Source organism: Uloborus diversus, chromosome 7 (assembly GCF_026930045.1).
Source record: "Uloborus diversus isolate 005 chromosome 7, Udiv.v.3.1, whole genome shotgun sequence".
Lineage (NCBI taxonomy): Eukaryota > Metazoa > Arthropoda > Arachnida > Araneae > Uloboridae > Uloborus > Uloborus diversus.
The window spans coordinates 106,490,954-106,518,211 of NC_072737.1; the positions used below are offsets into that span (position 1 = coordinate 106,490,954).

Genomic DNA, 27,258 nt, shown 5'->3' on the forward strand with positions numbered 1-27,258 from the left:
GAGACCATAAGTGAGAGATTATTCAGGATTGTGCGGTTAAATCTCTCCACCATGCCGTCCGATTGTGGGTGTAGTGGTGTTGTCCCAGTTTTCTCAATTCCGAAAATTTGACATAGGCCCTTAAACACAGCAGAGATGAAATTCCTCCCTTGATCGGAATGAATCTGCAAAGGTGTTCCGTATCTCGAGATCCAATGTTGGACTAGAGTCTCTGCTACGGTGGTAGCTTCTTGATCTGGAATGGGATATGCTTCTGGCCATTTGGTGAAGTAGTCGATGGAAACAAGAATGTATTTGTTCCCATCAGCAGTTCTTGGTAGAGGACCCAGGATGTCGATCCCAATTCGTTCGAAAGGAGCTCCAACGTTGTACAGATGTAGCTTCCCTCTGCTTCTCTTCTTCGGTCCTTTACGAGCAGCACAGGCGTCACAAGAATGGCACCACTTCTCCACGTCATCCTTCGCCTTGCTCCAGAAGAAGCGCTCCCGAACTTTATTGAGGGTTTTCAAGACACCAAAATGTCCTCCAGTCGCACTACTATGTATTTCTTTCAGAACATCTGAAATCCTTGATCGGGGAAGTAGTAACTGCCACCTAGATGTTTTGCCGTCGTCAGATTCCCATTTCCGGTGTAGCACGCCGTTCTGTAAATGGAGTGAGTTCCATAAAGCCCAGTATCTTTTTGTTGCAGGACTGAAGATGGAAACGTCCTGCCAGATAGGGCGTCGACTGTCACTTTCCATGAACTCTAAAATTGGTTTTATGTCGGGGTCTTCAAGTTGATCTTTTCGAACTTGGTCATCACTCCATGGATCAGGTTCTGATGATGTTGGAGTCACTGTCACCTGATAGGCGGTAGGACTAGTCGTTCCATACTGTTTCTCGATTCGGGAACAATAGTGGCAGTTCTCAGGACAGGGTCTCCTTGATAAAGCGTCAGCATTACCGTGAGATAACCCTTTTCGATGCTTGATCTCCATGTCATATTCCTGGAGCCGCTGTATCCATCTGGCTATCTGGCCTTCAGGATTTTTGAAGTTCAAAAGCCAAGTTAATGAGGCATGATCTGTCCGAAGCAGAAATTTTCGGTCGTAGGGGTAATGATGGAAGTGTTCTACAGCTTTCACTATGGCCAGTAACTCCTTTCTGGTGACGCAGTAATTTCGCTCCGACTTTGATAAGCATTTGCTCCAGTAAGCGATGACATGTTCATTTCCGTCAATTTCTTGGGATAAACAGCTCCAATGCCCTCGTTGCTCGCATCAGTGTCCAGGATGAAGGATTTTTCAGGCTGAGGATAGGCGAGGATAGGCGTTGATGTTAAAGCCTCCTTCAGTCGTAGAAATGCATCTTCGCATTCTTTGGACCATTCGAACTTTTGCTTGCTCTCCGTCAGCTTATGCAAAGGTCGTGCAATGTTGGAAAAACCCTTTACAAACTTCCTGTAGTAGGTGCAGAGCCCCAGGAAACTTCGCAGCTGATGGATGTTTTGGGGACGACTCCAACTCTTGACAGCAGATACCTTTTCTGGATCGGTTTGTACACCTTCAGAAGAGATGATGTGACCAAGGTAGTTCACTTCCCGGCGGAACAAATTACATTTGGACGGGCTTAACTTCAGATTGGCTTCCTTAAGCTTTTGCAGCACCTTCCTAAGATTTGCCAGATGTTCTTCGAAACTGCGTCCCACGATGATAATATCGTCTAAGTAGACCAGACAGGATTCGTAGGAAAGTCCTCTTAATACTGTCTCCATAAGACGCTCGAAAGTAGCTGGTGCATTGCAGAGGCCGAAGGGCATCACTTTAAACTGCCATAAGCCTTGTCCAGTTGTAAACGCTGTCTTTTCTCGGTCATCAGGGTGTATCTCAACCTGCCAGTAACCGCTCTTCAAGTCCAGGGTCGAAAACCACTTGTGTCCGGAAAGAGTGTCCAAGGTGTCGTCTATCCGTGGAAGAGGGTAACTGTCTTTCTTGGTGATTTCATTCAGCCGTCGGTAATCGACACAAAATCTGGTGGAGCCATCTTTCTTTCGGACCAAGACGATGGGAGAGGCCCAAGGACTGGATGAAGGTTCGATTACATCATTCTCCTTCATCTCTTTCAGGAGGGTCTCAACCTCTTCCTTCTTGGCGAACGGTAGTCGTCTTGGATGCTGTTTAATAGGGGGGTGTTCTCCAGTGTAAATCCTGTGCTGCGTTAAATTCGTACGGCCAACATCCTCCGATGTAGATGAAAACAGATGCTTGAAGTCGTCCACCAATTCTTCCGCAGCAGTTCTTTGATCTTTCGATAATGGCGCACTCCCAATTAACTTCGATGTCAAGGACTCAGAAGACATAGTCTCGGGGGAATTGATTCTTCTAATGATGCAGTTTACTGGAGTACAAGTTGCTAACACTTCACCTTTCCGGATATTCCTTGACCTTTCACTCACGTTGGCGACTCTCACAGGAATTACATCCTTAGAAAGGTCCACAAGCGTAGATGCTACCAGCACTCCGTTTAGGTTATTGCTTAGGTTAGGGTATTCAATGAGTCCAAATCGAAAACTATTGCTTTCTTCAAGGGAGCCAGGTATTAATGATTCTGACCTTGAGGGAATCGATAAATCTGTTTGGGCTATTATTTGATGAGCGGATTTTACATCACTTTCTGCAGGGAAAACGGCTATGTCTTCTCTCATCGAGTGCAGCTCATTAGTCTTGAAGTCGAGAGTGAAGTCATATTTCTTCAAAAAGTCCAATCCGAGAATGAAGGGGTCCGTGATATTAGCGACGAATGCCGTATGATGGAAGGTGGCATTCCCAAACACTATTTCCAAGTCCACATTACCGTCAATCTCGATCTTGTCACCTGTCACAGTCTGGAGACTTACGCGTGGCGATGTCCACAGCAGTTTCAATCCAAATTCACGAGCCACATCTGTCCTAATGATTGTCACATTGGCTCCAGTGTCGACAATCAGTCTGCAGGGGTTCCCATTTACATGTGCGTAAATGAAAAGTCCATCACTGCCACTACTATAAGAGGAAATCTGCAGAGCTCTAGTGGTGGTGATTTCCTTCCCTCGCGTAGCTTGGCGAGCCGGACAACTCCTTCGCAGGTGTCCTTCACTACCGCATTTCCAGCACTTCTGCTCTTGTTTCTTTTGGGCTGTTATGCTGCTCAGATGTCTTGTCAAGTCACCGAGTTGTCTCTCAAGTTCAGCGAGGTGGGACGACCTGGAATCAGACTCATCAGCTTCCTGAGTCCGGATTAGATGGCGATCCACACGGGTTGCTTCTTGGGCGGCCTCGTATCTCATCGCATACACAACAGCAGAATTCAGGTCTTTGACATCCGCCATCCGTAGAGCTTTCTGGATTTCCGGATCTCGAACCCCGTCGATGTAGTAGTTGAGTGCCAGGTTGTCTCGAACATCCGCGGGACAGTCGCAAAAAGCAAGATGAGACAGTCTCTCGACGTCCGCCGCTAGCTCTTGCAGGGTTTCCCCGGTTTTCTGGAAACGGGACTTCAACTGGAGTCGGCTGAAATCTTTCTGGCACTTCTCACCGAAGCGAAGCTCCAACGCAGATGTGAGAGCGGCGAAATCCAGGCGCTGGCTGTCCGGAAGGGTCTGGAGAATGTCCGCTGCGTCACCTCTCAGGGATGCTGCAAGATGACAGGCCTTGATAGCAGAGTCCCATCCGTTCGCTTCCGCCACTATCATGAATTGAGTTTTGTAAACCTGCCACGAAGTTTTCCCATCAAATGTGGCAAGTTTAATGGACGGTCGAGCAACCGATGTGGGAGCGCCAAACTGTACAGAGCTGCTTTCCGCGGTCGCCAATCTCCTTTCCACGTCCTTAAAGATCTCTTCTTTAAATAGATGAAATCTTCTATCTTCTTCTTCAAATTTATTTTCTACAGCATTGAATCGGCTTTCAACGGTATCAAATTTTTCTTCAATAGCATCAACTCGATGCTCTATGTCATTAAATTTATTTTCCATCACAGTCTTTACCGAAATAAGGTCGTTTTTAATTTCTTCTTGGTTAGACGTTAAGTCCTTTTTCAGCACCGTTAAATCGCTTTTTAACTGGTCTTGATTTGCCAACATACTTGCAGTCAGATCACTTTTTAATTGTTCTTGATTAGCCGCCATATCATTTTTTAATTGTTCTTGATTAGCCGCCATATCATTTTTTAATTGTTCTTGATTAGCCGCGAAACTTTCGGTCAAGTCACTTTTCACAGCATTAATTGCTGCCAGAAGTTGTTTTAATTGGTCATCCATTGCGCGAGTAATCACCATAAAAACAAAGTCTATAAATTCAAACAGTCTTTATGAAAAAAATGCCCAAAGTCACTTACTCCAAGAAAGTCCAGAAGAAGCCCCACGTTGGGCGCCAATTTGTAACGGATTCGGTGCGACTTCCACTTTCTTGAAAGGATGACACAGTTCTTGATAAAAACACAGGAAATTTATTTACACTATGTACAGGAAAAATCGTTAATAACTGCTAAATTATTCATCAGCAATTAAGCAATTATCACACAACACCGTAAACTCAACGTTTACACACGTATTTACTTCCAAATACGAAAACAACACAGCGAAATGCCTCGCTATAAACAGAGCAAATACACACTCTCAGTTCGAAATCCTCAATCGAAACTCCCCTGTTTATCCATCGCTAACGGCTTATATAGACACCGAAAAGAAATTTCTCAAATATTCCACACGCTTCTGTAAAGCAGTAGACCGTTATCAAATTTTATCAATGAACAAAAAGGAAATAGGGGTCGTATACTTTAGCCATATGAAAAGGGGTTGTATATTCATTACGGGAAACTATTTACAGGTTACGTTCCTACAATAATTACTATTTACAGGATTTGTAACAATATGCTTGTTAATTTTATACACAGAACTGGTTACATCAACCGATTCCGTTCCGCCAATATCAACTAATTCCGATCCGCCGGTCGAAATGCGATCCGAAAACTGCTGGAAACGACAGTCCGTTTTGGAAAATTATAGGCAATTTTTTACTTTAACTTTTTGATCGCCAGAAAAAAAGTCTTTGTTCAGTAGAAATATTTTTCTAAACAATCGGGACCGAACCCCATTCGGATAATTAGAACCAGAAAATGTTCTATTTAAAAAAAAAAAATTGAGTGTATGTGATGTTACTTAGTTGTAAAATATTTTATTGAAAATGAAATAATGAAGTAAAATTGCAAAATTAAGGAATAATTATTTGAAAATGTGGGACTGATATTACACCAAAAAAATTATAATTTAAAAATGAATAAATAGAAAAATGAAATAAAAATGAATTATAAAAAAAAATTGTAAAAAAATTTTCAGAACTTATAAAAATTCTCCCCGAAACTCAAAAAATCCCCCCTGGAATCTGAAGTAACGGGGGACATTCCCCTTTTAGAAATTGAACCCTATTTCAAACCCTGTTATATATACATTTAATTAAAAGCAACTTGCCTTTGTATTGTGATTGTCAATTTAGCAGTGCATCCTGTATGCTTTGAAGGACCATCCCCAGAAACTATTCTGTCTGTCATGCACACAGCGATAGCTGATTTTGTATTTATTAAATCTCCCTGATTTCGGATATGTTGTTGCAACACGCCAAGTACTTTTTAGCCTACTTTCCCAGTAAAAGTCAGAAAAAGAAGAAAAAAGCATGAAAGAAGGCTTAATGCATCTTAAAAATATCGTGAAAAACAAAAAAAAGTCAAAAATAAATAAAATAATTAAATAAATATTGAAAAATTAAAAATTGGAAAGTAGGGTATTGAGATGGGGAAAAATGTCTGTCGGTCTGTCTGTCGGTCTGTCTGTCTGTCGGTCTGTCTGTCTGTCGGTCTGTCTGTCTGTCCCCCCCTAATAACTTTTGAATGAATAGTCCGATTCGAACTAACTTTTTTTCGTTCGAAAGATCTCGGCAAGGACACCTCATTCCCATATTTCACTTTTTGATTTGAACTATTTTTTGTTCAATTTTGAACAGTTCAAAAAAACTTAACATTAGCGCCTACGGGGAAATTCGAAGCAATTCCGAACTGTGAGGCGAATTTGCTTTAACAAGCTTTGTAGGAAGAAGTTTTTGATGAAAACTTGTATATAAAATATCTTTTTGATTTGAACAATTTTCCGTTTAATTTTGAACAGTTCAAATCCCTTAACAATAGTGCCTACGGGGAAACTGAAAGTCAATGAAGATTCCGTACTTGAAGGCGGATTTACTTCAAACAAATTTTGTTGGAAATAACTCTTGACGTCAAACTCCAGACTTCGACTCCGAGAATTCAGGGGCACTTGACTCCGACTCCGACTCCTGTCCCCTACAATTAATCGGACTCCGACTCCCCGACTTTGACTCTGACTTCGTAGTTTTGGCAAAAATTTATACACGGTGGACAAATGACTGACACCAATTCTTAAATATTCGACTCCGACTCCTTTATCTCAAAATGAGATTGACTCCGACTCCGCAGCTATGGTTTTAACTGTGAAATAATTATTGTTGATATGAATTGTTTTTATTTTTATGCTAAAGTTTCAATTTAGTTACTCAGTTTTTGGCGAATAAACTCGAAGTCATTTATGTTTCTACATAAAGATATGCGCAGACGATTTTTTTTTTTTTTTTTTTGACAAAGATAATTATTTCTTTAAGTTGACATTTTATTGTTTTTTTTTTTAGTAAGTGCATTAATTCATTTAAAAAAATGTTTTTTGGCAACAGGGGAAAAGAAACGATTTTTTTTTTTTTTTGATATGATGTATTTATTTTAATGAGCTGATTAGTTTTAATTATTATTTTCTCGTTTTGAAAGCTGTAAAAGATTTTTTTTTAATGGAAAAAAGTGTATTAGCTGCTTTGTTTAAAAGTTGCTTTTTTTTTACGCATAAATTTTTTTTAGATGAGTGGGGATTATTTTATTCCTAGAAATAAGCTTAAAGTATTTTTAAAATGTGTTTGAAAAAATTTGCGATTTTAGCTATTTTTGAGAATATTGATCAGGTACTAGAAAGTAGTATGGGTATGCGGGAAAGTAGGCTCATCTAGTTCTAGACAGAACTTCTTGTTGTATCTTCACTGTGTTGCTGTAACCAGTTCTGTGTATAAAATTAACAAGCATATTTAAGTTAAATCTGTATAAGCCAATCAAAAGAGAAGTTAATTCAATTTTTATTAAAACACAAATACAATCTAAAAAATCTTTAACCAAAAAAGGCCCAACATAGCAATTAAGTAAAGTACATGTAAGTACTGGTGGAAAAAACAACAAAACTTAAAGAACAAACTAAACAGAAAATTAATTTTAAAAAATGCTACAAAACATGGGTAAATAAAACTAAGGGTGAATGTGTCCCCCCCTCCAAAAGGAAGCGATCACACACCCCCACCACCAAAAAAAAAAAAAAAAAATCATTGGCATATATATATATATATATATATATATATATATATATATATATATATATATATATATATATATATATGTGTGTGTGTGTGTGTGTGTGTGTGTGTGTGTCTTTGTGTTTTTCAAAAATAAATAAATAAATAAATAAAAAACTAGAAAGCCTATTGGAGTACTTTTGTAAAAGAGTTGTTCTGACTTACATTTCACACTATATACATGTACTCCCCCCCCCCCGAATACTGCATATAATGTTATCTAATTGATATAGTTGTATCAATTAGACCGTTGATTAAAGTATTAATTACAACGTTAAACCTTTAGGCTCATGAATTTTCACATTTTTTTTTAATTCCAATAATTTAAATCGGCTGTTCTGTCCCTTTAATAACATCTTTTTTTTTCGGGATTATCCGCAATTAAATTAAGAAATTTTTTTTTTAAAAACTTACATTTGCTGCATTTTTATCAGTGATTTCTTTTACTCTGTAAGTCAAATTTTCGTTTTGATCGTTTGTAACATTAATATTTGAATAAGTAAAGCCGGATGATAAGCTATCCATGGTTAAAACTTCAGAAGACACAAGACATTTTTGAAAAGAAAGCAAAAATAATCATGAAAAAGTAGTGGCGCCATCTATCGAGCATGGAAGAAACCAAGCCATAGCTATTACAGAATTACCGCTTGGGAACGGTCAATATGCCAGGCGCATTGCCTTCAGAAGACAACACAATAGATGGTGGTGCCATCTATGAACAGTTCGAGAATTTAGAACCAGGCCAGGAGCCGAATAACTTTCTGGTCTGGCACCCCCAGAGGTATCGTTTCACTTGGAGGACATTGTGACCACGCGCATATTTAACGTCGCCCAGTCACCACTAATGACGAGGGTGGATCTTTGACCAGCGAGGATCGAACCCGAGACCCTCCGGCCCGAAGTCCAATGCCTTACCGATCAGGCCACCACGGCTCCAAAACTTTATAATGTCTACTTACATCTCTTTGCTTCTCACTTCCTCAATTGAGATTTTGCCATAATAAAATTTTGGACAGTTACAGTTTCATTCCGGCAAGATCGGCAGTGCCGAAAAAATTTAGTCTCCGGAATATGTTTTTACTACGAGCATATTGTTGATGGGGGGGGGGGGGGGGAGAAGGAACACCTGTTGGCCCGTACCTAAAGGAAGCCCGAGATTTTTAAAATGAGGTGTGAAATATGCGCAGGAGTAGACAATATGGAGGGGGTCCATAAAAGTCATTTGTGACGGGCCCCAAAATTTCTTTGCACGGCCCTGATTACTGAACTAGTCCCTGCTGGAGTTTAAACAATATATTAAAACAAAGTAATCATTAAGTCTTAAAGCAGGAATTAAAATGAAGGGAGCAAGTCGAATCATTGGATTAGCAAAAGCTGACCCGAAAGACCCCAAGTCACGTGACTCAACAATGACGAATGGTTGGCACGTTTTGCGTGAAACATTTTGCGAAAGAAACCTGATTTCTTCCAATGCTTTGCTTTAAAGTCTATCACGTGACTTGGGGTCTCTGCTTCACGAATGATAGTTTTCACTCTAATCTAATTCTCTCCATTTTATCTCTTCTCAATGCATTAAGTCAATCAGTTCTTACATTTTCCGAATATAATCCTAAAATCCGGACATTTTCGGAGGTATTGAAATCCGGTTATCTGGTAACCCTAACTATGGTACTACTTCACTAAAAACGAGATTATTAAAAAAATCACAGGTTAACAAAAGACATATTCCTTGCATCTTCTAAATTTTCATTTTAGATGATCTCATTTGATCCTAACAAATGATTTGCTTCTAGCTTGTCATTTGAAGCAGGAGATACAAATAAAGAAAATTATGTTACCATTTCAGTTCAAGTAGCTATCATTTGCTCTTCTGTGTTTCATCTGGAAAGACAAAGGAAATGTTGATGTGAGTACACACGTATTTAATGGGTTTAGCAAAGAAAATGAATGCTTCTAGTCGGCAGATATTGAAAATTTTAAAATATATATTGCAAATGAGACGATTGCAATTATTAACATGAAGCATAAATGAAACGCATAATTCATTTTCAACAGTACTAGTTTCCAATACAAAACGGAGACAATACTTTCAAAACAAAGATAAGGTTAATAAATTTTTAAATATATTTAAAAAAAAATTATTACATGTACTATGTAGATTGGCATTATCCTTTTTTTACTCGGTACAGTAAAAATATGCAGTGACACAGAACAAGCAATACATACATGAAAAGCAATTTTAATATATAAGGACATTTTATGAGAAGGTTGAAAATGAATAAAAAAATAAACAAAAAACACCACATAACAGAGCTTTATTAGTCTAGTTGAAATGTACATTAAAAAAGAAAGGTTAAAATCGCAGAGGGTGCTCCTGATTATTTAATATGTTGTAAAAAACATGTAAATATCGCTTTCCCCCTATTAAATCGTGGTTTTTTTTTTTTTTTTTGAGCAATCACATTGCTTTTTGTTTTTACTTGACTGTTTTTGGCGTGCTATGATTTTATTTCCCCCCGCCTCCCTCTGCAGCACCACCGTTGACCGGCCTCACGATGCTGCTCCTATAGCGAAAACCGCCTCCAGGTTGCGTCCATATCCTACACACTCGTGCATATATACATACACACACACCTACATACACGCATACACATACGCTTACCAACACACACACAAATACACACACTCATGCCTGCACACAGACAAACACATACAACTACATACATACACACACACCTACATACACGCATACACATACGCTTACCAACACACACAAATACACACACTCATGCCTGCACAGACAAACACATACACCTACATACATACACAAACACATATGCCTACAAACATACACACACACACTCGTGATTGCGAAAAACATAATTTGAATTCCAGAAGTCAAAATTCAAATTAATTTTTTTTTTTTTTGTCCAAATTTTCCCTTGTTTTCATGAGACGGGTTTTGTTATGAACATGGACTTTTTTGTTCAAAAAAAAAAAAAAAAAATCCCTGTTTAAAATAATACTCGGCAAGGCCGTATCCAGAAATTTTTTTCGGGAGGGGCCCGGATTAGCACATTGCCCTAACACACACACATACAGTATATATAGACACAACAAACGTATAAAAATGTTAACATAGAAGACTTTTTGTCCCGATTTTTAATGATTCCACTGTTTGGACGATGTTATTTTAATTTCTTATTATTTTTCTTATTCATCTTTAGTGGTAAGGATAACAGGAGAGTGTCCCTTTAAGTCGGATGTAGAACACCCATAATTTCAGGGGGTCCGGAGGTTTTTCCCCCGAGAAATTTTCGAAAAAAAAAAAAAAAATCTGTTTTTCTAGGCCTTATATTAGGTAATTGAGACAATAAAAATATGAAAAAAACTGGGCATACAAAGTCTTTTAAAAGTTACATTCTTTTGCAAATCAAGATCAAATAAAATAAAAATTGCTTGCTCGACAAATCATGGAACTTAATGGACAGAGAGGAAAAATGAGAGAGGAGAAAAGAGAAGCACCCAGTCATCTGCTCACATCGGCTTTTAGTGAAGTTTGTTTTTGATCACTAACCCTACTCCCATTTTTTTTTCATTAAATGCCATACAGTATGAAAATTGTACAAAATAGTTTAAAAGAAATGGTGTAGACATTCAGAAAATAAGAACGGAATAGTAATATTCTAGCCATTTGGATAATTCATACTTTATTTTCTTGATAAGATACAAAGTTGAAGAACTTTTCAAGGAATTTCAAAAACTTAAATAATTTTCAAAGACTTTCGAACAGTTGAAATTATTTGAAGCTCTTTATTTACACTTTTCAGAAGTTGATTGCACAGTCTTACAAAATGATTATAACTTTGTAAGACACACCCGTTTTAAGTTAAAAACAAATGCAAGGAAATATTTCTCGGAACAAACTTTTTTTTTCAATCACAAGTAGTGCAGAAAATGAAAGAGAGTAGAGTAAGTGTTATTTTTTTCCTCATACTAATAAAGGTATTAACAGTATGCATTAGAAGTAAGAGAAAAAACAAGCAATAACAAAAGAACTTCCACGAATTCGGCATTAAATAAATGCAAGACAAGAAACATATCAGTCACAAAAATGATCTTGAAAATTATGCTACAAAAACGCGAGAATCGTGATTTTTGCATTTTTTACTCAGGATGTATCAAGGAGCTGAATTTGGCACATCTTGGTAACAAGATACTCGCCTAATCGGAAACTAGGGGCCCAGTCTTTGAGGAGTCCCCGGCTCGAAATCAGTACAGTGTAAGTTTTATAAGAGTTTTAGGGGGAGGAGGGCAGGGTCGTGCACAAAGGGGAGAAGTGACACCTGTTGGCCCGGGCCCGAGCTTAAATGGGGCCTAATATTTTTAAGCTTAGGGTTGAAAATATGGGTAAACAATATGGAGGGGGCCCAAAAGAAGCATTTGTGACAACCCCAAAATTTCTGTGCAAGCCCCTGGAGGAGGAAGTGCACAGAAGTCAGTTTGGTGGACTTGAAAAGTCTACCGAACTGACAAAGGGCCTGCTTTAACCCTGGACTTCCCTGAACTGAATTGGGAAAGAGAGCAGGAAGTCCTAATTAAAGGTCTAAATTTCAAGTGTGCCTTGCAGCTAATGAGAACTAGAACTGCTTTTTCTGCATTTCTGCAAAATATTATAAATTTTGAATAGTAGCAAAATTAAGAATAAAAAAAAAACTTTGTTATTTTCCTTTTCTGACATTAGGAATTTAAAGAAAAAAAACCCTTCTATTTTACGGTACAAATCACTTCGGGTTTCGGGGGGGGGGGCGGGCCCGTCAGCCCCCCCCCCCCTCTGGATACGGCCCTGATACTCGGTAGGTTACTTTCAAGTCGAAACATCAAATGAAGCCGAAAATTCGTCGAGTTGAAAGTTATAGGTTTGATTTGATTTGATAACACACATTGAGGTCTTTAGCTATTCTCAGCGGAGAAGCTTTATACCTCCAATAATCCACAACGTTTTTCCAAATTTTATTCTCAAGACAATACAAATGAAAGATTTATAATACATGAGGATGGAAGAACACCCAGGGCAAGGTTGGAATCGAACCCACACCTCTAGAAGACACAGCTTCTACCACAGCGACACCGATTCCTAGATCAGCCACGACTCGATACGTCACGGGTATTTCGCTTCTTGTCCTTCTTTTGCACTCATTCTGAAAACATTAAAAAATAATGTTTATGATTTAGTTGGCATGATTCATTTCTTAAGACACAATAAAACAAACATTTAAGCAATACATGCAAGTAAAACTCACAACAAAATTACTTAAATTGTAAATTCCAATGCAATTTTAATAGAAACAAGCACAAGGTAAAAAATTTTACAGCACGCATCATAAAACCAAAAAAGAGAAAGAAAAAAAAAATATCCGATAGGAAAAAATCTGTTGTTTCTAGTGGTACTATCGAAAAAAAATGCGTAAAGTGACAAACTTGAACTACAGCGCATCGAAAATAGACTAATTTCATGTGATCGATTTTGATAGCCACTTGACAACAAGGGGGCCCATATGCAGAATTTTAAGGGGGGGGGGGTCAGATATTTACCACATGGTTTGGCAAGATATTTTCCCCATAGAAACCGATTTCAGTACAGATTAGAGTTATTAAAATTTGACATTTTTAACTTATTCAATAATTGCTGGAGAAGAAATGTTTTTACATTTTTTCAAAGAAAAAAGTACTAAAAGCAAGGAAGTTCTAATTTCAAGACGGGGGGGGGGGGGGGGGGGGGGGGGGGGGGGGCTTGAGCCTTTCTTGCCCCCCCCCCCCCATATGGGCGCCCTTGCTTGACAATATCATTTAGAAAATCAATGTTTACACTCTGCAACTGTAAACCATTAAAAACATATAATATTGAGAATAGAATCGCAAAGTACGAGTTTTTGAATTATTTTTGTTTAGAATTTATCACATTTTGAAAATCCAGGAAAAGATTTATCCACTGCCTTTTGTCAAGACTTAGCATTCATGCTACTAAAAAATTAATAAACTCAAGCTCACATAAATACCCGAACGTATTGACAACCAAAAGTACTTTAAGCTCTTACAATTTCAGGCTTCTAGTGTGATAAAATTTTCAGTAACTTTAGCTTAAACATGGCAAATTCGTTAGAAGGACACATTTTTTAGCTCATTTTTTCATTCTTATCTGAAAGAACAGCATTGAAAAAAAAAACTTATTTTGATAAGAAAAAAATCGGTTATCTCTAATGGTTTTAACAGAAAGAAGATTAAAGGTGACAAACTTGAGCTACAGCGCTTTGAAAATAGGCTGTCAGTCTTATACTCTGCAACTGCAACCTTTTAAAAATGAGTGTTTTGACTTTTGACAATAGAATCACAAGAACCTTTAAATTCAGATTTTCTGACAAACCATGGCAGCACTTGATGCCTGACCATCGATTACATGGAAAGGCTAATCCGGTTTATAGGCGGAAATGGACGTATCTATTAGTTTATAGGGTTGTTAGTTGGTTTGTTTCAGATGTGCACTTTTGCCTCTCTATTATTTAGCCTTAGTTTTGTAAAAATAAAAAATTTGCTCACAGCAACACGTTTTAAATCTAAAGTAGATTCGATCTATATTCTCACGGCAAAAATTTATTCACAACAAGGTTTTGAGCTTACCACTTTGCTTTTACATTCCTGAACGAAATGAAAATACTTTATTTTCTTTTTGTTGTTTCCATGGTAACTATTTTTGTTTTCCCTTATTTTATTTTAGAGAATGCAATAAATGAATAAGGCACTAGTGGCATTATAAAACGCATGCATCAAAATCCCATCGCTATTTTCCCTTCTCCCCTGCTAGATTCATTCAGATGGAATAGTCTTTACTTGGCAGAGCATTCAAATACAAATACAAAAGTGACGACCAGCAACAGGCTCTGGGCCCAACTAGACTGGTCCTAGTCAATTTACAATCCCCAGTAAAGATCAATGGCCCTCTTAAACTGTCTACTCCTTTGCTCATTATCACCTCTTCCGGTAAGCTGTTCCAAGGTTCCACTACCCTGCTAAAATAATAATTTTTCCTAATATCCATGTTAGCCTGAGATGTAAATAGTTTAAAACAATGACCCCTTGTCCTGTTTTCAGTGCTAAACTTTAGCCCCGTAACATCTTTCGTTTTAATAAATTTAAACAGCTGAATCATGTCCCCTCGGTCTCTTCTTTGCTCAAGACTGTACATTTTTAGCCTTCTAAGCCTGGAATCATAATCTAAGTGGGAAAGTCCACTTATTAGCCTTGTAGCCCACCTTTGAACCCTTTCCAATACATTAATGTCTTTCTTAAGATAAGGAGACCAAAACTGAACAGCATACTCCAAATGGGGTCTTACCAAACTTCTATATAAGGGCAGAAGAACTTCTTTAGATTTATTTGAATTAGATCTATTGATAAACCCAAGCATCTTATTGGCTTTGTTGCTAACAATGCTGCACTGTTGGCTAAACTTTAAATCCTGACTTATTAGGACCCCCAGATCAGTAACTTTGTCTGCCTGACTAATGACTGAACCTTGCAAATAATAACTTGTACACTTATTTCCATGCCCTAAATGTAGCACTTGACATTTCCCAGCATTAACAGCCATACCCCATTTATCAGCCCACTCCGTAATATGATCTAGATCCTCTTGCAGCTGATTTGCTTGTTCTTCATTTTCTACAGTCCCCATAACTTTGACATCATCAGCAAAACAATTCATGTTCCCAGAAATATTTTTGTGAATATCGTTCATAAAGACAATAAACAAAACAGGCCCTAACACTGATCCTTGAGGAACCCCGCTTAAGAGCTCACTCCAATTAGAATAATTTCCCCTTACAACTACTCTTTGTTTCCTTCCGGTCAGCCAATTTTTTACCCAAATGAAAGTTTTCCCTCCTATTCCTATATCAGCTAATTTGCTAAGTAGAGCAACATGCGGTACCTTATCGAAAGCTTTTTTGAAAATCAAGGAAATTCAGGAAATAATTTTCCCACCGCACTTTTTCACGACTTCACATGAGTGCTACAAAAAATCTAATGAGCACAAAATCACAAGAATATTAACAAGTAACCCTACTCGAGTGTGAAACACCGATATGAATAAAACTTTGCACATTACTAGAACACGTGTAAATAATGAACACGTATTTTTTTTTATTGGCAACAAACACTTTTTACGGGGTGAAATTTACCCCTAAACATTGGATATTTGGGATGTTAAAAGGTACAATATATTTCTTTATTTGAAATTTTAATAACAAAATTCAAATGATGCTAGAAAAATTGAAAAAACATAGCAAACTAAAGCTAACGTGCTTATTGATTGTTTTGAAAATACTGTTTATTGGGGTAAACCATCCCTCGCAATACTACCCTGTTACGGTGAATAATCCCTAAAATTAAATCCATCTTACGAAAATCATGTTATATATAGATAGCTCTATGTTTTAGCTTTACAATATTTTTTGAATTTTCATTCTACTATAATTAGGAGAAAAGTTACAGACATTTGTAGAAACACTTTTTTTTTCGCACGTTTTAAATTTTTTGCAGGCCTATATTTTGAACAATTTTCAGAACAGAAATCTAAAAATTGGCATGATTACTTATCTTGTCATATGTGTCTTGAATGCCAAATTTTTTTGAAATCGGAAATGTTGAGGTCAAGAAGGTGATTTATCTGACATGGCATTGCTCACCGGCAACTAGCCGCTCGACAGTGTAAGACTGATTGCGAGGAATGGTTTATCCCTATCCAAGAGTATGTTCAGAACATCCTGAAACACGTCAACTTTAGTCTGTTTAGTTTCTTTTCAAAATTTCAATCATTATTTGAGTTTTTGTAATTAAAATTTAGAATAAAAAAAATATTTTACTTTCTAATATCCCACTTATCCAATATTCACCCGGTTAAAAGTGTTTGTTGCCGAGGGAAAAAAAAATACGTCTTCAATATTTTTAATTGTTCTATCGACGTGCAAAGTTTTATTCCAATTGGTGATTCACATTTGGGTAATGTTGCTTGTAAGCTCCCAAAATTCCAGGTTTCCAGTGTGATAAAATTATTTTCAACGTTAGTTTAAACAAGGCAATTTGTCACAAAAAGCTGCGACAGTTTTGATCACTTTTTTGGGGAGATTCTAGATCATCAGGAGTTGGGTCTCGGAAACAGAAAATTTGCATAGGTTAGTTTCAAAAGCATCTCTATACACCTCTATAAAATTTATCGAAATTCCTCTAAATCGAAGATGATCGAGCGGTGTTCATGTATTAATAAAGAGACTAGAGAGCTCCTCTCCTTGGTCTTTCACCGGAAACCCCCCCCCCCCGGTCGTACGTATTCAAAAGGGACCCAGGGGTGATAGTGCACTCAAGTAAAATTTTCTGAAGATAGTGTAAAATTTTCAGAAGCTATGAGGAAGCTCGGACCCCCCCCCCCCCCACCCTTATTCCGTAAAAAGTTTTGAAAAATGCAAAGAAAAATTATTGAAAATTATTATTTATTTATTTTTAATTTATCAGCTTCAGAACATGTTGTCAGCTCAATATTATTGGAAATTTCGGATCACAAACACCCCTGAAGAGAATACACCCCTGGCTGGTTTTTAGCGTGTTTTAGAGGGTAGTTAATTCTCAATGCTATGAATAAATACTAATTATGAGCTTAACCAGGGGCAATAATTTTTGACGCAAGCAGATAAATTTAAACATTTATTTCTTACATGCAAATATTTATTAGTTACTTTAGTAAGAAGAAATGATCTGAATGAGACGAATGAAAACTTGAAAGATGTATTTTTCATTCGCCAGGACTTTGTTTAGAAAGTCTTTTTTAGTTTTAATGATGTTGTAAAAATCCTCACAAACTGATTCGATATAAATTTTACAAGTTTACGTTTCAAATGACAAAATATCAAAAATAACCCTTAACAAATAATTATTTTTAGACATTTTTGGTCATCTAATCAAATTTATCTTTTTCCGGGACCTGAAGTAAACCGGTCGGGACTGTCCCGGTCAAACCGGGACGTCTGGCAAGCCTACTTTTATCCAACGGCATTCTCTCCGACACGCTCAATATCAACATTTCTTGGACAGAACTTCCAGGAAGTGGTTTTCTATAAATGATGTCACACAATTTTTCAATATAACCCCCCCCCCCACTTTACAAACAACAACTTACTTACTTCAGGGTTCATACTCAATTTGGATAAAAAAATTCCATGGCTTTTCCAAGACTTTTTCATGACCTTGTTACACGAAGAGAATGGTACTATTTAATGTCAAACTTGCCATTTTTTTCGGAAATGGGCATTAGAAAAACTTTTACATGAGTGCCATTACCTCATTGGAGCACATACTTGTGACTGAAAAAATATCAGTGCATACTACTGAAAGTAATAAATTATTCTTAATTTGTCTTCATCACATAAATTCAAGTAAAATAAAAATATAATGAATGCAATACACTGATGTTTAAATATCTAATAATTATTTATTAAATAGGGCAGAATAGTAATGAATGGGATAAAAATTGAATAAGTTTAAAATAATAAATTTACTTCATAAAAACATTGACCTTTGATGTCAATAGTGCATCTAATCACTCATGTAACTGGAAAGCATATTCTTTCATTAAAGAAAAGCTACTTTTTACAGTAAATTCATTTTTCCAAACCAAATATTTCAGCTGGCTAAAAGGATCAGTTTTGCGAGCTATATGTTGGGCACTACTGTTTTAGAGTATTAGAATTCCTCTATTTCTATGTTCTATTGCCTGACTAAAGTCTTCATTTTAAAACCTTCAACATATCAAGATAAATTCTGATAAATTTAATAATGAACTTTTTACAAGTAGTTGAAACGAACTCAGATGCAATTGAATTACACTTTTTCAGGGGGCATGGCAAAATAAAGAAAGTGCGAGTCCACTACTACAGAATCTATACATATCTATCTTCTATACATATAATAAAATAAGATGTTTGTGTGTGTGTGTGTGTGTGTGTGTGTGTTTGTGGCGCGCATCCCAGGAAAACGGTAAGGCCTAGAAAGATGAAATTTGGTATACAGGTGCAGTTTTTGCTGAAAAAGTGCACCTCGGGCTTCGATTTTTGATATTTTTATTAGAAAAAAAGTTATTTAATGTTTTATGCGTTTTTTTGCACTTTTTAGTACTTTTTACCTCACAGACCCCGAACCAATCGCACCACACAAATATTTTTTGTACTATAATGTAGGAAATTTAGTTTTAAATATGATGATTGAAAAAATTTTGAAGATAGAACAATTTTTGTATTTTTTATTGATTTTTGAAAAAACCTTTATTTTACATTTTTTTCTGGGTTTAGTTTTTTTCGAAACCCATCCTGCGACAAGTATTGAACCCTCAATTCTAAAATTTCAGTTCGTAATAGTAAAAACATTCCGCCCTCTTCAGAAGAAAAAAGTTTTGAAAAATACGCAATAGTTTTTTTTTTACAATTTTTTTAATGGCAGAACACAACGCGCGCTGTTCGCTTGCCGGCTGAGTTCCGAGTTTACCTCATCACGTGATCCAACTGAAATCGTTTGCCTTCTCTTCACCTTTCTTTTTTTTCTTTTTTTTTTTTTTTTTGCAAGCGCTACTTTTTGAACACTACGGGGAACAAAGAGCTTTTATTTTTGAGGGCTATTTTGATTAAATAAATAAAGTCCGCGATTTTTTGCATGATCTTCGTTTCTGTTACGAATTGGCGGTTAGGTTAGGTAGATACAGAGATAGAGGTTGAGTGGACAAAAAATGTTTTTGTTTTCGAATTAATACTTATATAAATAAAAAAAAGATTGTACTGTCAGGAGGTAGATATGCGCAGATCGTATAGATTGATAGATAGACAAATATAGAGTTCGATATAGCAGATGGACAGCAAGAAAGAGGCATGTCCGTCATTTAAGGAATTTCAACTGGGTGTCAGTGCCCCCCTCCCCACACACACCATGACTTTGAAAAAACAATGCTTTCACATAAAAGTGGAAGTGCTTTTTGTTATTTTTCGACAAAATTTGCATAAAGAGTACGTCGTACCCCCTCCTTTAAAAATATTCCAAACGACGGAACTGGAAATAGATCTAGAAAATATTTTATTCAAACTACTAATGATATACATAGATATAGATTGATTGATACCGCCACGAAATTTGTTTAAGCAGCCGCCAAAGGCGGCAACATCGGTGTAAAAAGGCGAATGATAATATTGAGGAAAAAGAGAAAAACGTTGATTAATACCGTCGCTAAATTGTCTAAGCAGCCGCCGAAGGCGGCAACTCTGGCGCAAAAAGGCGAATGGCGTAAAAAGGCGGACCAGCTGGTCGCCGCAGGCGGCTAGTAATAAAATAAGATGTTTGTGTGTGAGTGTGTGTGGCGCGCATCCCGGGAAAACGGTAATTCCTAGAAAGATGAAATTTGGTATACAGGTGTAGTTTTTGCTGAAGTTGTGCACCTCGGGCTTCGATTTTCGATATTTTAATTAGAAAAAAAGTTATTTAATGTTTTATGTGATTTTTAGCACTTTTTAGTACTTTTAACCTCACAGACCCCGAACCAATCTCGCCACACAAATATGTTTTGTACTATAGGGTCGGAAATTTAATTTTAAATATGATGAACAAAAAAATTTTGAAAATAGAGCAATTTTTGTATTTTTTATAAATTTTTGAAAAAACCTTTATTTTGCATTTTTTTCTGGGGTTTATATTTTTCTAATATCTTCCTGCGAAAAGTATCAAAGCCTCATTTCTAAAATTTAAGTTGGTAATAGTAAAAACATTTCGCCCTCTTCAAAAGAAAAAAGTTCTTAAAAATACGCAATAGTTTTTTTTTTTTACAATTTTTTTAATGCTGAACACATCATGTCTTTCCACGCATCAGTCGAAAAAAGCGTTCTTCAATCTTCTATGGCTCTGACGTCACTACTTGGATTTCGATTCGGTATTTACGACGGAATTTTAATCGCAAACAGTGTTAATCTTTTTTTTTTTTTTTTTTACTATATAGCTTACTTCTAATTTTATGATGTGATGACCACGTGTTTTTCCGGAAGCGCTTGCTTTTTTTTTCTTTCCCTTTTTTTTTTTTGTTTTATTTAGGGATTGCATTTATTTCTTTTTTCATTCTCCCAACCCCCCAAGCTGGACGTTTTGTTGTACGTATATTACGTTACATTTCATAGTTGTGCGCATTTAAGTCACTAAAAACAGCGAGATTTTTTTTTCTTTGTCACTTACTTTACCTTGTCACTTTTGCCACAGTACGGGGAATTTTGGAGATAACTTTTTTTTTGCTCTACTTAAAATAAAAAAAGCGGTTTTTTGAGTGATCTTTGTTTTTATTAGGAAATGAGCTGGGAGGTTAAAACAAATAGAGATGGATAAGAAATATTAGAGATAGATCGTAAAGGTAGATAGCCGCCGAAGGCGTCAATCTTGGCGTAAAAATGTGAATAGCACAAAAAAGATAGAGATGGATTGATTAATACTGCTGCCAAATTTATTTAAACAGCCGTCAAAGGCGGCAAACTTGAATTAAAATGGTAAATGACAAGTTAGCCAAACAGCCGCCGTAGGTGGCTGCTTGCATAGAAAGTTGAATGGCGTAATAGAAGGCGAACCAGCTGGTCGCCGCAGGCGGCTAGTATAAAATATACCAAGTACTGAAAATAATGGTGGGTTCAAAATTAGTAATGCCCCAGTAGTAAAATCACATCACAAAAAAGGGTGAGCGGCTGTTAGAAACGGATGAAATTGGATTCCAAAACTCGGATTTGTTTTTGAGATCGTTCAATTTATATGCAATATTACTAAATCACTCAATATTTCTAGCGCTCTTTTAGCAAATGTTGCTTTCTTACTGCCCAAGACATTCCATGACTTGAAATAAATTTCCATGACTTTTATGAAAATATTAATTTTCCATGACTTTTCCAGGTCTGAAATTCGTTTATTTTTTTCCATGACTTTCCAGGATTTCCATGACCCGTACGATCCCTGTTACTTATAACTTTACTTAGTTGCTACAAAGAAAGGGGTTTTCATTCCTTTTTCATTTCATCTTTCTTGTGTAAGGTCACACTTCTTGTCATCTCCCTCAAAGTGTGACATTATTTGCGAACGACCTCTAAAGACACCCCTAGTTTCAGGAAATCATTTCACACTTCAATTGTAATTTCTCGATGAATAATCAATAATCTTTCTGATAAGCTTTTGTTCTTGTGACGTCATTCCCCTCAATATTCGATCGAATAAAACACCAAATCAAATGAATCGAATGAAATTGATTTGGTGTTCCCCAGGCCCAGTGTTAAAAAAAAAAAAAAAAAAAAGATGCATAGAAAGTACATACAGGATTGTACCAGGGCTGTTAGCAAAATATGTTACACTTTTTTTTTGTGTGTCTGCGAAAACCTGATGAATATGAATGAAGCGTGCTTGCATTAGCTGACCGTAAACTTTTATGCACATGCGTTTTTTTTTTTCTTTTTTCTGTTTGTCAATAGGGTCAGCCGCTGACAAACATAGTTGGACTGAGTTAGTACGTAGAGCTCTCATCGATTTTTTTTTTTATTTCAAGAAAAAAGATGAAACGACTGAAGCAGCGCTGCTGCATCAAATTTTGCCAGAAACTGCGCGTCTGCAACGGGAAACCATTTGAAAGATACAGACGGCTTTCGATGACGATTCCCCAGTACATTTCTGGCACTTGATTTCGACGTTTGAGGCGAAAAACCATACTCCTGTAGTTCAATGTGCTCTTCTATGCTATCCTGATATGGAACCTTGCGAAAATGTGGTTATTCACCAAACTCAAGATGCGATTGAAAGGATACTGCTGCTTCAGTCATTTTATCGTTTTACTTGAAATAATAATAATAAAAAAAAGACGAGGGCACTACACTTTACATCAGTCAAACTCTGATTGGCGGTTACTGATGCTATTGACAGACGTGAAAAAAATCACGCATGCGTGGATAGATTCGAAGTCGACTCATGCAAGCGCGTTGGAAACATATTCATCAAGTTTTCTCTTTAAAAAAAAAAAATAATGATAATAAAAATAAAATAAAATTTAAAAAAAAAAAAAACCGGAAAAAAAGAAAATTGTTTTAAGTTCCTGCTTTGAAAGAAAACATGGAAATTTATGAGTGAGAGTCTGACACTGATGAAAAGATACCTGATCTTCGACGAGCTCATTTACGCTTGGGTTGAAAGAGGAAACATTCTCTGACTGGCACAATGCCAATAAAAATTATTGGAAACGCCGACTGGCTTTCCTCGTCAGAGGTCAACTTATCAGAGCAGTACTACATTCACTAATGTCACAGGCTAAATTTTATCGGGTGTTTTCTTAGAGATGGAAAGAAAGTTAAAATGAAAAACAAATAGATGTTTTTAACATTCATAAAATTGAGATAATTTTTGGGCATGAATGGTACAATAAGGTTTTGCACAAAACCACTGCGCACATGACGTGAACTGGAAGTCCAATTTTCACTCTTAAATCAAGCCGTTCTCGGCAATAACGCGTCAAATATGGGCTTTCAAATTGCAGTTGCTTCAGGTTTTTTGGTGTTAAGCCCCATCATCCACATCGTTCACAAATTTGCAACACTTGCTTACAATCGCTCAGTGTGACATGTGATAAAAAGATTATTTGTGAACGATCCTTTACGATTCGTTGCCTATCCGAAAGTAGTTAAAATGCGGCTCTTTAGATAGCTGTATCTTTTTATGATATCCAACTGGAATTCTTTTTAATATGCGAAATCTATTTGCTATGACGTTTTGAAAGTTATAAATTACTACCTTGCGCAGTGAGAAATTAACTGCTTTAAATGTTCATATTTCATCAAATTTTCTAAATTTTTACTTCAAATTTTTAGCCGACAGAGTAGAGTAGTGGTTACACGCTGGTCTCTTACGCCCAAAAGGCGCGAGTTCGGTCCTGGGTCTCGTCGGTAGATTTTCAAGATGCAGAAAATCGACCGTGTCCATGTTGTGCGATTATGCGGCACGTAAAAGATCCCTCGAGTACTCATTTGGAATGGAGTATCTTTTAGAAAAATTCAATTTCTAGTGCTGTTTCGCATCAAATAGAGCCCAGGTGCCTCCATCTAGTGGGGAAACTGGAGAGTGGTTGCTATGCCGGGGGATCGCACTATAGGTCTGCAAAAGGCACTGGCTCTACCGTAGCCCCATTAGAAAGGGGGGGGGGGGAATTTGAAAATTTCATGTAATGATTCTCTTTTATGCAGTCAACTCTGCATGTTATGAGCCCAAAGCATGCGAACAAAATTGATAATTTTAAAAGAACTTCTTATATCTTCATGAATATGAGTGACATGACACTATCATGAACTTAAATAAAACTATTGTACATAGTATGTAAACTATTTGGTATACAAATAAGTTTTAAAGGATTTTTTTTTTTAAAGTTTGACGCTTTATTGTGAAAAAATGGTTTTATGTTCAGTTTTCGAAGCATTGTCCATCGTTGGTCACCACCTTTTCCCATCTTTCTGGAAATTTTCGGACGCCTACTCAAAAAAAAAACCATACGTCTTTTGATGCAACCCACGAATCAATCCGATTTTGGACTTTTTCAAAAGAGCTGATCTTCAAGAGCATGCGTCATCCACGAAAACAAATAATAGTCAGAAGGGGTAATGTCTGGGCTATATAGTGGGTCGCGTAGGATTGACCATTTCAGGGTATCGAGGTATGTTTTGATCGGCGGCACAACATGTGGCCGAGCGTTATCAAGTTGCAAAATTACCTTGTTTTGTCTCTCCTTATATTGTGGCCGTTTTTCCCGCAGTGCTCGGCTCAAACGCATCAATTGAGTTCCGTAAAGTCGTTTGGAACTATTCTTCGTTCAATATAGCCTCCAATTTGGCATATTCAAACCTTTGTGGTTGTCCATCGTACTCTTTGTCATTAATATCAAAATCACCACTTCTGAAACGTCTGTACCAAAACTAACATGTGGAAACCGATGAAGCAAGTTCCGCGTACGCTTCTTGCAGCATTCGATTGCCTTCAGCAGCACTTTTCTTCAAATGGAAGCAGAAAAGTCAACTTTACCGCAAATTGTGTTTTATTGGAACCAAAGTCGACATATTCAGAGCACACAAAAACTATGTTGTTTCCACTTCATCGAAATGTCACATATTGAAAATGAAAGCCTAACGATGAGGTTATAAAATGAAGTTAGTTCCAACATCGTCCGTTTTAATTCAATATCAGTGACGCCATCTCTTGAAAATCCTTTAAAACTTATTTGTACACCAGATAATTGCTGAAATTTAGAGCTATTTAACATGAAGGATGATCAAAAAACACTTTTGGTTTCTTAAATTTGTTGCTGGTCTCGTAAATGTATGGGCGATATAATCTTTTCATCATTAAAAGTTGTTGGTATCTATCTATGTCATTCTGATGAACGACAGAAAACTGAGCATCGAACCAGGTATCGATAGATTCGTAATTTTTCAGGCTCAATGTTTTAGTACGGTGCAAATAGACCAAAAAAAAAAGCCTAACCTCAACATCCAAAGTAAAAGTTTCCCTCCATCTTTGAATTGTTCTATATAGTCCACATATTGTTTGGTAAAAAGTTACACCGTTTTCAGCGACGGGTTTTGGGGGGAGGGGGTGAAGAAGTTGGTAAATTAGTAGTTTTTATCAGTTTTTCCGAAATATTTAGAAAACTATGATGTTTAGCGTGAAAAGTGCAATATACAAAATAATCTACACAAAATTTCGAACAAAATGGTTCTAAACATTATTTTGTTAAGTAAACGGTTGCAGAGTTACGGCACGTAAAATATTGAAAATTTTCGTATTTTTTTAGATTTTTCGGAAAAAATATTCATTATCACTCAGGAAACTAATTTTTTGTATGAGTGTTTTGTAAAAGCAAATTGCGATTTATGAGGCCAGTGGTATGTTTGTGATAAGCCCCTGAAGGAACGACAACTTCACCACCTACTCAAGGGGCTCTACTTTTAAGGGAAAAGAAGCATTCATGGACCGTGGCTATATAAATCTGCGGCACGGAGAAACCCAAACTTTCTCTAGACAATGCCACAATAAGAATGAATATATTTTAAACATAGATGACTTAAAATTATAAAAATTCATAACTGTTATGATTTATAGTTATATCATTTTTAATGATAACATTTTTATAAGTGCAGCTTATGAAGTTTTCCTTTAGAAAGTAGGCATGTTTGCCTGTATATTGCAACCATATTTTATTAAACTTTTTGAAGTTCGTAAACTGAGTTCAATAGTAATATTTAATCAAACTGTAGGACGTTAAATCTGACATATTAATGTAAAGTATTCATCAGTATTCAGTCCTCTTCTAGATCTTCGTCTATGATATTAGTGTCCCTGTTATTACTTCCTTGACCTGAGCAATTACTGCACATACTTGAGCAGTTTAGACCACTACTTATGCACTTACAGTTATGGAAGCATTCGGCTTTGTAAACGCGTACTATGGGGGAAAGTAATTCCTAGGGAGTTGCAGAACCATTCTTGTAATTGGTTTCAGGTATTCACCAATCTTCTTCCACCCCCACTGGAGGGTAAATTCTTTTTCTCATCCAGTCGCTGCTGAACCTGGTGGTAGGTTCTACATGAATGCTGCCTGGTAATTGCTGAAGTGGGGGTAAGCCAACTTGTGTGTGTGTGTGTGAGAGCAATGAATGTATGGGCTGCTTTGCAATAGCCTGCAAGTAACATTGGTAGCGAAAGCTATATAGATCTTCAGTATTCTTTGCTCCAAACACCGACAGAAAGAAATACTTTCCTGCGTCAACCACTGCACTGGGGTCAGCTTTGGAATCGTTAAAGACTTAGAAGCTTCGTATAAAGAGCGTTGTTGGCTTACACTTTCCTATACGGTGAAATGTTTCCCTTCTTGTAGAAAGATAGTACATTGTCACATCCTGTGAAGGCGTATGTTGCAAAGAGTACACCCTTCATATCTCCAATGCTTCGCTGAATGTCCGAAACAGTGCACACCTTCTCCTGCTAATTGCCTTTCTTTGGTACCACCATTTTCAATTTGTTTTCTGATGGTGTGTGAACATTCAACAAGACTAGTAAGTTAATGTCATCACCGATCACACAAACTTCAACTCCATTCTTAGCTTTATCAATCGCTGTTAAATCTATTAATAAGTCAGCGTCACCCGATGCTTGATGAACTGTGCAACCGCCTCTTTGCAAGTACATTGTCAGGAGAGAAATAAGGCCCATTTTGTTCTTAATGTTAGCTAGAAATTCACTTTGGTTGATAGTTACATCGATTGAGTCATCAACTTTGACTTCAAAATTAGTGGTAGAACGTGATCTACGTAATTGTTCTTCATCTCTTGTGGTTCCTTGCTCGTATTCATCAAAAACAAGTTGCTGGCCTATAATGAGCAATTACGTAATTTATGTACTGCTCGCAAATCTGTCTGAAGGTAGCTGGGAAACGTCAGAAAACACAATGAAGAAGGTGATCTTCATCAATGATGTAGGACGTTTTTCTAAATCTGGGGGGACCTGATTCATTTGAATCTGGAACTAAAACAGACACCATTGATTTGCTCTCCTTCCTTATCAAGCCAGATTCGTCGAACAAGCGTGGAAGACATGCATATAATTCAAATTAAAATACAGTCGAACCCGATTATTAGAATATCGGTTA

General features: G+C 36.9%; 1 protein-coding gene across 1 annotated transcript in view; it reads right to left on the reverse strand.

Moving 5' to 3' along the window:
* The window catches only part of LOC129226402 (cyclin-dependent kinase 12-like), a 171,092-nt gene that overhangs the window by 5,249 nt on the left and 138,585 nt on the right, over window positions 1-27,258 (reverse strand). The window contains exon 14 of the mRNA XM_054861002.1: window positions 9,311-9,353. Within this exon, the coding sequence (XP_054716977.1) occupies window positions 9,331-9,353 (23 nt within the window). The 3' untranslated portion in view covers window positions 9,311-9,330. The remainder of the gene's footprint in view (window positions 1-9,310; window positions 9,354-27,258) is intronic.